Genomic DNA, 14,371 nt, shown 5'->3' on the forward strand with positions numbered 1-14,371 from the left:
TACAAACTCCTTGCAGTTGTTGTCCTTGGACACATATGAACCCAAGACCCCAGTGCTGCAAGATTGCAGTGCTAACTACTGAGCCACCGTGCCACCCTATACACTTACTATCGACACAGGATCATTTTTGCAAATTATTTGAAAATGCCAATATCGCTAAAAGTAGAACACACATAACAATAGCTTTTGGTTGATTCTACTGTATAATTTCTGATTTACTAATTTATGGCACAGTTCACATCTTAAGGGGAAATCCTCTTTAAAGTAAGTGGTAGATATTTCAATGTCCATTACTGCCCTGCTAATAAATTCATTCTTACTTAGCATTTTACCCCACTGCTGGTAGTTTCAGTGTACAATGAAATTATATGGGAAAATTTGGCTAGTGTCACGGTCCTCTCTTCATTTTTGGAGACTTGTGACGGATTCAGGATTGGAATCTCTCATTTCCTTCTGGGACTCTACATGCTGAAGACAAACATGGGATACAGCAACGAAAAAAAGATAAAGCCCGACTTCAGGACAACTCCCCAGCTGGATCTTCCACCAAGGTGTCCAGAGAACCATGGATTTGTATCTTCAACAAAGATTGATGGGAAACACCACTACTTAAACCTTAAGGGGCGTGGCTACAAAGCAGCTGCAGCTGAAACACTCAGCTAGGAACTGCTGGCAACAAAACTGACATTAACTCATAAGACACTGGAAGAAATGAAACCACATTTAAATGTAGCGTTCCAGAAGGAAATGAGAGATTCCAACCCTGAATCCGTCACAAGTCTCCAAAAATAAAGAAACGACCGTGACAGTCAGTTTTCCTGAAATGAAAAGATGGGAGAAATAAAGACCTCATTGAAATTAATAGACTTTTTGTACAATTAATGAAGCTTTTGGTCCTTTAAAGAGCGAAACACTCTTTAGTCCCAATTCATGTTTAAACCACTCTTTATGAGGAGGCATGGTGGAGTCAGAAGCTCCAGATTCATTAAGAGTCTCCACATATGCCTCACCACAAGCCTTATTCTGGTCATGAATTAGACAAGTGGGCGTCAACACAAACCTAGCAGCGCCCATCTTGGTGGAGCTGGCAAACACTGGTATGAAAACGCTAAAAGTCGCAAAAATGTTTGCGCAACCTCACATTGCACAAAAATTTGGGGACTTTTGAAATTGAAATTAAATTAAAAAATTAGTTAATTATTAACATTCACAATTTACTATTAATAACTTACAGTTTTAATTAATTATCAGTCACAAGTGACAACAGATATTGGCATTTAATAGTAACCAGACGTTAGCCTGTAGCCCAGGGATGGGTGGTTTTAATTGGTTTTTAATGTTTTGTGCACTAAGGCTCTAAATATATAAATATATATCATCATGCCTTTTTTGTTGGAAAAGTGTTTTTAAGTTTGTGTTATGTGTAAAGTATAAAGCAGCATATCATCTACTGATACTGATCTACTCTTTGCTTAGTTCTTACCCTAAACCCACCAATCATACAGATCAAGAGCATTGTTCAGAAATTTGAAGAGTTCCTCAACCTCACTTTGTATCGTGCATTAAACCAGTCTATCAAAGTAATTGTGAACAGCAACTCACAAAATGTAAGTATACAGTGTGCCACATGTTATCACTTGTGACAGTATAGAATAACTAGTGGGGTTAAAGAAAAAGGCCTTCTCTTATTCTAGTGCCCCAGTTGTTCATGGGCCGAGTCTGTCATTACCCCCTCATTCAAATGAATTGTAACTGTTTTATGTAGAGCTATAATCCCATTATCTGATTGTAATGGCATAAACTGCAGAGGTGGAATATTTTGGGTGTCTTTTTAGTATACCACTGCACAAGGTAATGCAGGTGAAGGTGATTTGTATGTATTAACCAACACTAGAGTTTGCTACCTGAAGATACAGTATGTTTTTAGATTTTTCTTCTCAGGTATAAATAAATACAACAAATGCACAAAAAAATGTAATAAAGTAATAGCATAAAAATGACTTTTCACTGACCAACCTTAAATATGTCAAATGGGAAGAAATAAAAGACTTAGCTGTTAAATATCCCTACCATTATGCTCCTCCTGTCCTCCCGATGTTCACAATTTACATGGCTGTACAATGACGGACTTCCACATGGGACCACTGCAGCAAATCACTACCCTTAGTGGTACATCAATGAGACGAGTGATTGACTGCAGCGATCATGTGTATTAGATGGCTTGTCATTGCTGTGGTGGAGAAGACCAGAATGGTGGTGCAGAAATGTCAGGGGGATTTCACAGATAAGTTTCTGACCTTTTCTTATTTTATTTTCCTGCCTAGATCCCATTTACTGAAGAATATTTTAAGCTAAATTGCACCAGCCTTTTTTTTCACCACTTTGTGTATTTGCTAGTTTTATGTGAAAGTATTTTATTACATGGAGGTTTTTTTATGCTTCACGTTCTTTTTATGTAGAAAGTTATATTCTGAATCTTCTACTTGCTGTTCTTATAGGTGGCAAGCCAGTCATTTAATGTGACCGTGGGATATTCTGTATCAGTTAACTCCTCGTTATATGTTCCATCAGCCATTGTAGATGTTCTTACTGGAAATGGCATCTTTAATGTTACAGAACTGAGACGTCTTATTTCGACCCTCCAATCAGTACCGATAATGGCAGAATCATGGGAACCTGCCCCTCAAATCAGCTATAGGGTAAAAACAGGTGAGTTGATTTACACAAGTGATTAAGGAGAATAGTCTTCCCCAAGGTCCCCACATAGCTTCTCATAAGCCAGATCAGATATACATACTTTGCACTGACGAGGGGCAATGACCCTGAAGCACTGTGTCTGGAAATTGGGATTCTGATCTGGCATTAGTGACGCACATCCGGCGCCGGTAGTGACATCGCAGCATGCGACACCAAGAAGCGACGATCAACGATCGCAAAATCGTTCAAAAACGGTGATCATTGAAACGTTGCTCCTTTCCTTAATGATGCCACAGGTACGATGTTGTTCGTCGCTCCTATGGCACCACACATCGCTATGTGTGACACCGCAGGAACGAGGAACATTTCCTTACCTGTGTCCACCGGCAATGCGGAAGGAAGGAGGTGGGAGGGATGTTACGTCCCGTTCATCTCCGCTCCTCCGCTTCTATTGGCCGGCTGCTTAGTGACGTCGCTATGACGCCGAACGCACCTCCCCCTTGAGGGAGGTATTGTACGGTGGTCACAGCAACGTCACTGACAAGGTATGTGCGTGTGACCCTGCCGTAGCGATAATGTTCGCTACGGCAGCGATCACCAAATGTCGAACGAACGACGGGGGCGGGTGCTATCGCGCTTGACATCGCTAGCAATCGCTAGCGATGACGCAGCGTGTAAAGTACCCTTTAGTCTTATGAAAAGGCTTGTTTAAAAAGCCACTTTTGACTTTTAGGATTGCTACTTCCAATAGGTGGCACCAGAGTTTGTCTCCTTCCTCACTGGAGGGACAATTTGTAGATTTAAAGATGAACGTCATGTTGGATGGGAATTATACAAATGATTGTATAATCTTTGTCAAGGTGATCACTCTATGGGTTTGTGAAGAGCTTTTGAATCAAAGGTTTTGTTCATGTGATGTCTTATTGAGGAGTGGAGAAGGGCTGTCCAGTCTAAGGTTCCTAAGTGGAAAAATGGCTGATTCCTGTGACCATCTAGAATTTTCTTTTTATATAGTTTTAAGTAGTTGCAATTTGAGATTAAGAATGGTCAAAGTATAGAAGTTTAATAAGGGAGGAATCCCTGTTTCAAAAATGAATATTCAAAGACGTAATCAACAGTTTCTGGGACAAACATAACTGCTATGACACCGCCGAAATTTACTACCACTCAGCGTTCCCAGAATCCCAGATGGATTTAATTAATGTTCGCACTTATGTCTTAAGTTTCTGTCTAAATCTCTAAAAAATAGTGATTCAGATGAAACCCTTGAAAGAGCCTTCCACTATAATGAGGTAGATGGAGGTGGTTTGGACACCATTGGCCTCTTTTCCAGAAGTGTACCATCTTTTTAGGCATGTACAAAAATGCAATTGACTAAAGCCCGCTTTACACGCTACAATATATCTTACGATGTGTCGGCGGGGTCACGTCGTAAGTGACGCACATCCGGCATCGTAAGGTACATTGTAGTGTGTGACAGGTACGTGCGATTGAACGTTAAAACGTTCATCGCATACACGTCGTTGAATCCTGATGAATTGCACGTCGGGTTGTTCAGTGTTCCCGAGGTACTACACATTGCAGTGTGTGACACCCCGGGAATATTGAACAGATCTTACCTGCCTCCCGCGGCTCCAGCTGGCAATGCGGAAGGAAAGAGTTGGGCGGGATGTTTACGTCCCGCTCATCTCCGCCCCTCCGCTTCTATTGGCCGGCTGCCACGTGACGTCGATGTGGCGCCGAACGTCCCTCCCACTCCAGGAAATAGACGTTCGCCGCCCACATCGAGGTCATATGGACGGGTAAGTATGTGTGACGGGGGTTAATCATTTGTGCGGCACGTTCAACAAATTGAACGTGCCACACATACGATGGGGGCGTTGCAAATCGCATGCGATATCGTATGCAAAATTGCAACGTGTAAAGCAGGCTTTAGCCTTTGCCCACATCTAAAAAGATGGACATTGCCAGAACAGCGGTCAAACAACATTCAGAGTGACTCCATCTATCTAATTTATTGTCAATGGTTTTTTCTACATTCTCACGCCCCGGAGCAGCCGGGCTGCATGGATCCGAACGGTCCGTGGCTCGAGGAATTCCGGATCCGGGGGCACCGTCGACTAGTTTTAAATGAAAAATAAAAATAAAAAGTCCGACTACGCCACTCGCGGCTTGCGGCCAGGGATGGTAGGGCTGCTGCTGCTGCGGGTTCCCACTGGGGATGATGGATGGGGCAGCATGGATGGTGGAGCCCTCAGCGAGTAGGGATTTTCCCCAATGGTAGGTGAAGGGTTAACATGGCGGCGCAGTGCAATGAAGCAGTCCAGACAGAGAGTGCAGTTTGATGGTTTTTACTCACTGGATTTACTCCCTGGGGACTTACTGGATCCCAGGTGCGCCCATGTCCTGATGGCTGTGCCGGCCAACCTGGTGCCACTCTCCACCAGTGCACTCTTGTGTATGTGTCCTCCCTGGCGTGGAGCACTTGGAGGCCCTCCTGGTGTCTCGGTCCTGCCGCAGGCAGCTTGAACTGTTTAAGGGTATATGTCCCAGTCCTCCCTTTGCTGATGATGTCTCGGATGTTAGTGGCGGCAGATGAGTCCTGGAAACCCACCCGCCTGGCAGAGTTAACAAATGGCTTGAAGTCCTGGTCTGTTCTGGGATCTCCACCCCATGCGTTCAAAGTACTGTGAGCCCTGGATGTCCACCCCACAGGATCCCTCTGTCCTTGGAATTTGCTCTCTCACTCTCCAGCTACTTTCCTCCTCTGAGTGGCTGTTCTCACTACTCAGGTCTTTGCAGAGTCTTTGCTACTTTCCAATATGTCTCAAGAGTCGTTGTCTATCTTGACACCTTTCTCTTTACTCACTCACTTCTCTCCTCAACTCCTTCCTCCTTCACTGTCCACTGCAGACTGCTCACTAACACTTCCCAGGTCACTGTCACGAACCGGGGAACGGGGTCTCCTCGTTTGTCTTCTGGAGCTGTTCGTCCCTGTACCCGAGGTCGCTCGGTCCAAGCTCCTGAGCCACGGATGGTGACCAGGACTTTTTGGAATCCTGATACTAATGCGGGCGTCACACGGGACGATCTATCGTGCGATCGCATGAGCGATCGTAACCACCCCCGTCGTTTGTGCGTCACAGGCAATAAGTTGCCCGTGGCGCACAAAGTGGTTAACCCCCTGTCACACGTACTTACCTCCTGGATGACCTCGCTGTGGGCAGCGAACATCCTCTTCCTGAAGGGGGAGGGACGTTTGGCTTCACAGCGATATCACACAGTGGCCGGCCAATAGCAGAGGAGGGGCGGAGAGGAGCGGGACGTAAACATCCTGCCCACCTTCTTCCTTCCGCATTGCCGGCGGGACACAGGTAAGTTGTGTTCATCATTCCCGGGGTGTCACACGGAGCGACGTGTGCTGCCCCGGGAATAGAGTTGAGCGCGGTTTGCGGTTCTCCAGTTCGCGGTTCGAGTGATTTTGGGGCTGTTCTAGATCGAACTAGAACTCGAGCTTTTTTGCTAAAATTCGAGCTAAAGTTCTAGATACGTTCGAGAACGGTTCTAGCAGCAAAAAGCAGGGCTTTTTACAGCTACAGTGTGCAGGAGCCATCGCTGGCAGCCTGCCACAAGCTGGTAACCAAGATAAACATCGGGTATCCAACCAAAGCCCTTTGGTTAGTAAATCGATGTTTATCCTAGTTACATGCAGGAAGCCCACACTTCCCCGCTCAGCTTGCTCCGCCCCCTCCTGCCCGCAGCATGTACACACGTACACACACACACACTCTGCACACATGGTCCCGCTCGGCTTACCTGCGGTGATGAAGTCCCGCCATCCCGACCTCAGCGCTGTCACTGTCCTCCATGGCCGCCGCTTGTCACATCACCTTCTCTTGCTTGCGACCCGAGACTGACTAGCGGTGACGTCACGGGCCTCTCGCGATACTTGGCTGTGAAGGCGGCGGTCATTGAACTCAGTGACAGGTGCTGTCAGTGTGCTGGAGATCAGCGCAGGTAATGTACCTCACTGACAGCAGCACTTGTCATGCCCTGCAGTGACCTGGGCTGACCCATTGATGTTAGCTCAGGTCACTGCATTGCTCTCCCAGCCAATGGGGAACATTCTGCTCTTCATTGACTGGGACAGTGTGGATCGTCATGGCAACCCCTTGGATTACACCAGTCCTGGATTTGTTTTTCTTTCTAATAACTTGGTTAAAGAGGGAATGTTTTGGGGAGTTTTTTCAAATAAAAATGTGTTTGTCGTCTATTTTTTTTTATTACTGACTGGGTTGGTGATGTCGGGTATCTGATAGACGCCTGACCTCACCAACCCCAGGGCTTGATGCCAGGTGACATTACACATCTGGTATTAACCCCATATATTACCCCGTTTGCCACCGCACCAGGGCGCGGGATGAGCTGGGGCGAAGCACCAGGATTGGCGCATCTAATGGATGCGCCACTTCTGGGGCGGCTGCGGCCTGCTATTTTTAGGCTGGGGAGAGTCCAATAACCATGGACCTCCCTAGTCTGAGAATATCAGACCCCAGCTGTCTGCTTTACCTTGGCTGGTGATCCAATTTTGGGGGGACCCCTACGTGGTTTTTTTTTTAATTATTTATTTAATTTAAAATAACAGCGTGGGGTGCCCTCAGTTTTGGATTACCAGCCAAGGTGAGGTTGCCAGCTGTGGTCTGCAGGCTGCAGCCGTCTGCTTTACCCTAGCTGGCTACAAAACTAGGGGGAACCCTACGTAATTTTTTTTTTCATTTTTTTGGCTAAATACAAAGCTAAGCACCCCTTAGTGCCACATGAAAGGCACCAAAGGGTGCAAAATTACAAAATGCAGGAGAGTGGGACATTATGTGTCTTTCTGCCATTATAATGACAGAAAACACTGATATGAAGTGCACAAGCACAAGAAAATCACCAGAGCGCTCTACGCTGTGAAAAGCAGTAGAAAATGGCACTGGAGTGAACATGTGACCGCCTCATGTAGGATGAAGCTATGGATCCTGGGTAAATTTATGCATTTACCCTCATTCAGTTTTTTTGCAGTACACAAAAAAAACGGAAGGCACACGGATGACAAACAGATGACATACGGACCGTCTACGGAACGGAAACGGATGCCACACGGATGCACTCGTGAAAAAAAACGGACTGTTTTTTGCAGACCGCAAAAATGGATCGGTCGTGTTAATGTAGCCTTATTCTGATCTGCCATTTATAAACAGCAGGCAGAAATAAGTGAATAGCACCCCCCAGCATCAGAAAATCTCCGGGGTTTCAGGGCTAGCTGAGACCCCGGAGATCATGATTCAGGACGTTTTTTCTGGTCCCCGCTCACGTGATCACAGGTATACACCGTACACCGATGATCACGTTACAGTAAATGACAGCGCCGGTAAAAAATTATTTATCTCCCATCTGGCATGAACAAACATGATAAATCTCCTCCCCGGTCCCCTCCGGTCCCCCGGTGTCACCAAAGTGCCCCCCCTGATGCCCTCCCAGAAATCCAAGATTGCCGCGCGCACAGCAGCGCGCCGGCCGCATTCACCCTACTCCTCTGATTTCTGTCGCATGTGCCATGACACATGCGACAGAAAACTCCTCCCCAGGCCCTTCCAGGTCACCCCCTATAACCCCACCGGTGTTCCCCGGTGTCCCACGGTACCTGTGCAGCGTTGATCCCCCGCGGCCCTCTCCTTCACAATAGACGCTGCCGCATGCACAGAGCGGCTGTCAGCTCAGCTTCCTGTGTTCAGACACAGTGAGTGGTGGTTATGCATCTGTAAGCTAAATGGGCGGTACGGTGGCTCAGTGGTTAGCACTGCAGTCTTGCAGCGCTGAGGTCCTGGGTTCAATTCTCACCAAGGACACCATCTGCAAGGAGTTTGTATGTTCTCCCCGTGTTTGCGTGGGTTTCCTCCGGGTACTCCGGTTTCCTCCCACACTCCAAAGACATACAGCGCTATGGAATTAATAACGCTATATAAATTAATAAATTATTATTATTACTGCAATGCCCTGCTCATGAGGTAAGGAACATAATTGATCAGGAGAGCTATACTACATTTCCAAATGGAGGGATTTGCTTTTATAGTTGCCCTGCTGAATGACTACCAAACATGAGAGTCCGTTATACGCCACAAGAAAACACATCTAAATAGCGAGCTCTGTTGTTAAGTATTCATTCAGCTGGATAACTGGACTTAAAGGGGTATTCCATCTCCAAGATCCTATCCCCAATATATAGTAGGTGGAATAGCAATAATATCAGCAAATACCAATATTTGGAAATGTAGAATAGTTCTCCTGATTAGGCATGCCCTTACCTCATGAGCAGGGCATTGCAGCTTTGGTAGCAACCATTACGACATGGACTCTGCTGCTGTGGACCCGGGGAGAGTGAGTGCAGATTCATTGCACCCACACTCCTCACATGAAGGGTCTGCACTTGTTAGGACCAGGATGACGGGTAGGCCCAGGAGGTGGATCTACTGGACTGAGCACCCCACCGAGGGCAAGGTGCCCGGTAGCCGAAACACTACGGGTAGCAGGACAGTCCGTTCAGAGGAGTGGGTGTAGAAGTCCCTGGGACCACAGAGTCTCTGAAGGTAGTCCGGGTGATGGAGCGCAGGTTCGGAAACCGAGATGATGTCAGGCAGGGTCCGAAACCAGTGGAACGGGGAGGTCGGTCACCACACGCATCCAGGGATCGGAGACGGTAGGAACTGAGAAGATGGCGGACAGTCCGTTCGGGGTTCTGGAACCGTCAGGACCGGTTGGCGAGACAGGAGCGGCTCTACAAGAGAGATAGGTAAGTACGAGATAATGGCACAGGGAGACCTGACTCCTAGCTTAGCAAACACGAAGAACAGGCCCCGCCCACTTGGAAAGGAACCCCCTATATACCCTGCACCTGAATCTTCAATATCCTGTTGGAGGACGCTGGCCCTTTAAGAGAGGGTCAATGACCGTGCGCGCGCCCTAATGCGCATGCGCGAGGCCCGGGTGCCAGAAGCCAGAGCAGGGAGCGGTGCACAGGAGGCAGAAGCGCTCAGCATCGCAGATGGGCGCCGGGACCGGGGACCGGGTTGCCTGGTGGACGCAGGTGAGGGAGCATGGAGGCCGTGGAGCGGGGGACGCCGGGCAAAGGAGCCGGGGAGCGTGGCAGGGGAGCCGGGGAGCGTGGCAGGGGAGCTGGGGAGCGTGGCAGGGGACCCGGGGAGCGTGACAGCACTCCTAGAAAATGGGGGATACGTTCCCTGAGTGTCTCCCCCCCATATTCTAGACGGTCCAGAGTCGTCGTGGGACCCCTTTATTTTTTTTCTTACAATAAATTGGTGAAAGAGGAAATGTTTTGGGGACTGTTTTTTCAAATAAATTACTTTTGTCGATTTTTTTTTTTTTTGTTAGTACTGACAGTTTATGATGTTGGGTATCTAATAGACGCCATGACATCACAAACTGCTGGGCTTGATGTCAGGTGACCTTACAGCTAGTATCAACCCGATTTATTACCCCGTTTGCCACTGCACCAGGGCACGGGATGAGCTGGGGTGAAGCGCCAGGATTGGCGCATCTAGTGGATGCGCCACGTCTGGGGTGCCTGCGGCCTGCTATTTTTAGGCTGTGAAGGCCCAATAACTATGGACCTTCCCACCCTGAGAATACCAGACCACAGCTGTCCGCTTTACCTTGGCTGGTGATCCAATTTGGGGGGGACCCTACTTTTTTGTGTAATTATTAATATTTATAAAATAATTATAAAAAAAAGAGCCTGGGGGGACCTCCACATTGGATCCCCAACCACGGTAAAGCTGCCAGCTGTGGTTTTCAGGCTACAGCCGTCTGCTTTACCCTAGCTGGCTATCAAAAATGGGGGGACCCAACGTCATTTTTTTTTAAACTATTTTTTAAATAGAAAAAATTAATGGGCTTCCCTGTATTTTGATTGCCAACCAAGGTAACGGCAGGCAGATGGGGGTGGCAACCCATAGCTGTCTGCTTTATCTGCGCTGAGAATCAAAAATACCGCGGAGCGCTACGTCATTTTTTTTAAAGATTTATTTTTACAGCACTGCGATGTCCAGCAATCAAAATACAGGGAAGCCCATTTTGTTTTTAGTTATTTAAATAAATAATTAAAAAAAATATATATGGGCTCCCGCTGCATTTTTTGTATTGCTAGCTAAGGGTAATCCAAGCAGCTACTGGCTGCTAACCCCCACTGCTTGGTGTTACCTTCACTGGCAATGGAAAATCCAGGGAAGCATTTTTTATTTTTTTTGCCAAAAAACTACAAAAAAAGGACGTGAGCTTCGCCATATTTTTGTATGCTAGCCAGGTATAGCAGGCAGGTGCTGGAGAGTTGGATACAGCGCCAGAAGATGGCGCTTCTATGAAAGTGCCATTTTCTGAGGCGGCTGCAGACTGCAATTCGCAGCAGTGGGGCCCAGAAAGCTCAGGCCAACCTGTGCTGCGGATTCCAATCCCCAGCTGCCTAGTTGTACCTGGCTGGACACAAAAATGGGGCGAAGCCTACGTCATTTGTTTTCTAATTATTTCATGAAATTCATGAAATAATAAAAAAAGGGCTTCCCTTTATTTTTGGTTCCTAGCCGGGTACAAATAGGCAACTGGGGGTTGGGGGCAGCCGTACCTGCCTGCTGTACCTGGCTAGCATACAAAAATATGGCTAAGCCCACATAATTTCTTCAGGGGGCAAAAAACATCTGTATACAGTCCTGGATGGAGTATGCTGAGCCTTGTAGTTCTGCAGCTGCTGTCTGTCTGTATGGAGAAGAGCAGACAGCAGCTGCAGAACTACAAGGCTCAGCATACTCCATTCAGGACTGTATGCAGAAGTTTTTTGCCCACCAAAAAAATGACGTGGGCTTCGCCATATTTTTGTATGCTAGCCAGGTACAGCAGGCAGCCACGGGCTGCCTCCAACCCCCAGTTGCCTATTGGTACCCGGCTGGGAACCAAAAATATAGGGAAGCCCGTTTTTTTTAATTATTTCACTTATTTCATGAAATAATTAAAAAAAAAACGACGTGAGCTTCGCTCCATTTTTGTGTCCAGCCGGGTACAACTAGGCAGCTGGGGATTGGAATCCGCAGCACAGGTTAGCCCGAGGTTTCTGGGCGCCTCTGCTGCGAATTGCAGTCCGCAGCCGCCCCAGAAAATGGCGCTTTCATTGAAGCGCCATCATCTGGCGCTGTATCCAACTCTTCCAACAGCCCTGAAGCCGGGTGGCTTGTTGGGTAATCATGAGTTAATACTGGCTTTGTTTTACTAGCTAGTATTAAGCCAGAGATTCTTAATGTCAGGCACGTTTGACCCAGACATTAAGAATCTCCAATAAAGGGTTAAAAAAAGACACCACACAGAGAAAAAATACTTTAATAGAAATAAATACACAGACACATTAGAGACTCCATCTTTATTACCCCCTGTCAGCCCTCCACGATCCATGGTCTTCTGTCTTTCTCGTTCAACAAATGCAGCTCTGCTCCATCACTGCTGAATGGGGGAAGACGCTGCTTCCCGTGCAGAAATCACTCCGTGATGGCTGCACGGAAAGCAGCTTGCAGCCTTCACGGAGTGAGAGATCAGTGCTGCTGGCTGCTGGCGGTGACAGACGCGTTACCATAGCAACAGGGCTCCGATCATGTGATTCCCGGAGCCGCGGTTAGCGGTGACGTCACCGCTAACTGCGTTGCTATGGCAACGGTGATCTCCGTTAATGACCGGCTGTGTCAGCCGGTCCCTAACGGAACGGGGAGTCGACCGTGTGCTACAGCATGTCGCCGGTACACGGCGATACACAAATGTGCACCGTGTACCGGAGAGATGCACTCGCAGGTCCTACATGACGCGTCATAGTCATGTGACCAGTCTGTAGCCAATGAGATAATAGCCACGTGACTGGTCACATGGCTATTTTGACGTCACAATAGGTCCTGCATCACTGCTGGCAGTGCCGGTCACCGGGAGGATTCAGCGATCATCGGATGGAATAGCGGCAGGAGACAGAGTGCAGGGCGTAGGACGCAAATGCCGACGTCTGAGAGGTTAAAGACGCCACTTGCGGCGCAGACGTACGTGTGACTGCGTCAATTTGCGCTTGACCCGCTGAGATCGCTTGGAGTGCCCATACGGCTGCGAATGCTGAAGCAAAAGACGCGCCGATAGCTTCATAGATGGATTTCAACCGGAGCTCCATCTGTCTGTCAGTGGCATCTTTGAGTGAAGCCCCATCTTCCACTGCAACTATGGATCTAGCCGCCAGTCTGGAGATTGGGGGATCCACCTTGGGACACTGAGCCCAGCCCTTGACAACGTCAGAGGGGAAGGGTAACGTGTATCCTTAAGGCGCTTGGAGAAACGCTTATGGACAAGCTCGGTGTTTCTGGACTGCCTCCCTGAAGTCAGAGTGGTCCAGAAACGTACTCAATGTACGCTTGGGGTACCTGAAACGGAATCTCTCCTGCTGAAAAGCTGACTCCTCAGCCGTTGGGGCTGAGGGAGAAATATCCAACATTTGATTAATGGACGCTATAAGATCATTCACTATGGCGTCACCATCAGGTGTATCCAGGTTGAGAGCGGCCTCAGGATCAGAATCCTGATCAGCTACCTCCGCTTCATCATACAGAGAGTTGCTGAGACCCTGAACAATGTGATGATGTCCAGGGAAGCTCCCAGCGAGCTCGCTTAGGAGGTCTGGGACTGCGGTCCGTGTCAGAGCCTTCACCCTGGGACCTATGAGACACCCCGGGAGCACATTGTCGGTCCAACGGGGGGGACCAGGGTGCAAGATTCAACAGTGCCCATGGTCTGAGATACCGGTCTGGACTGCAAGGTTTCGAGCATCCCAGCCATAGTCTCAGAAAGTCTATCAGCAAAAACTGCCAACTCCGTCCCCGTCACCTGGACAGTGTTAACAGGTGGGTCTCCCTGGGCCACCATTAGCAGAGGCTCCGGCTTAGTAAGTGCTACAGGGGCCGTGCATTGCACACAATGAGGGTCTGTGGAACCTGCCGGTAGTATAGCCGTACATGCGGTACAGGCAGCATAGTAAACCTGTGCTTTGGCACCCTTGCTTTTCGGGGACAACATGCTGTTATCTCCTCTGAGCAATCCAGGAGGGTATATAGCCAAAAATCAATAGTGCGACCGTACAGTGCAATGTATAGCATACAAGCATATAAATATATATGTACACTTCGGCACTAGTGGGGTCAGCACCTCAGGTGCTGCTTATGTGATCACCAGAATCCCTGTCTGGGACCCCCAGAGCTTGTCTCCCCTCTCCAGCAACAGAAAAGCCGACAGGAATGGCTGCCGGCGTCCTGTGGAGAGGAGGGGGCCGTGGGCGTGCCCCAGAAAGTGCGGGAATCCGGCGTCCCCACTGTGCTCAGTGAGAGGGGTGGAGTATGCAAAGCATGCTCCAGCTCTCAGCGCTGACGTCCTGTGCAGCGTCACGCCCTTCCCCTGACTGGCAGGCCTGTGGGTGGGAAACAGTGAGACTAGGCCGCAAAAGCCGGGGACTAAAGTGATAAGCGCGGCCGGCGTATAAGCGCGGTCGGCGCGGAAGTCCCCGGCGCACTAACAGTCCCAGCCGCGCCGCAGTGTAAAAATGGCAGCGGCG

At 48.4% G+C, this 14,371-nt stretch overlaps 1 protein-coding gene across 1 annotated transcript in view; it reads left to right on the forward strand.

Annotated features, from left to right (window-relative positions):
- KIAA1549L (KIAA1549 like) overlaps positions 1-14,371 on the forward strand; it is a 1,247,838-nt gene that overhangs the window by 301,305 nt on the left and 932,162 nt on the right. Inside the window, 2 exon segments of the mRNA XM_075325616.1 lie at positions 1,477-1,607; positions 2,499-2,709. Of these exon segments, the coding sequence (XP_075181731.1) occupies positions 1,477-1,607; positions 2,499-2,709 (342 nt within the window).

Source organism: Anomaloglossus baeobatrachus, chromosome 10 (assembly GCF_048569485.1).
Source record: "Anomaloglossus baeobatrachus isolate aAnoBae1 chromosome 10, aAnoBae1.hap1, whole genome shotgun sequence".
NCBI lineage: Eukaryota > Metazoa > Chordata > Amphibia > Anura > Aromobatidae > Anomaloglossus > Anomaloglossus baeobatrachus.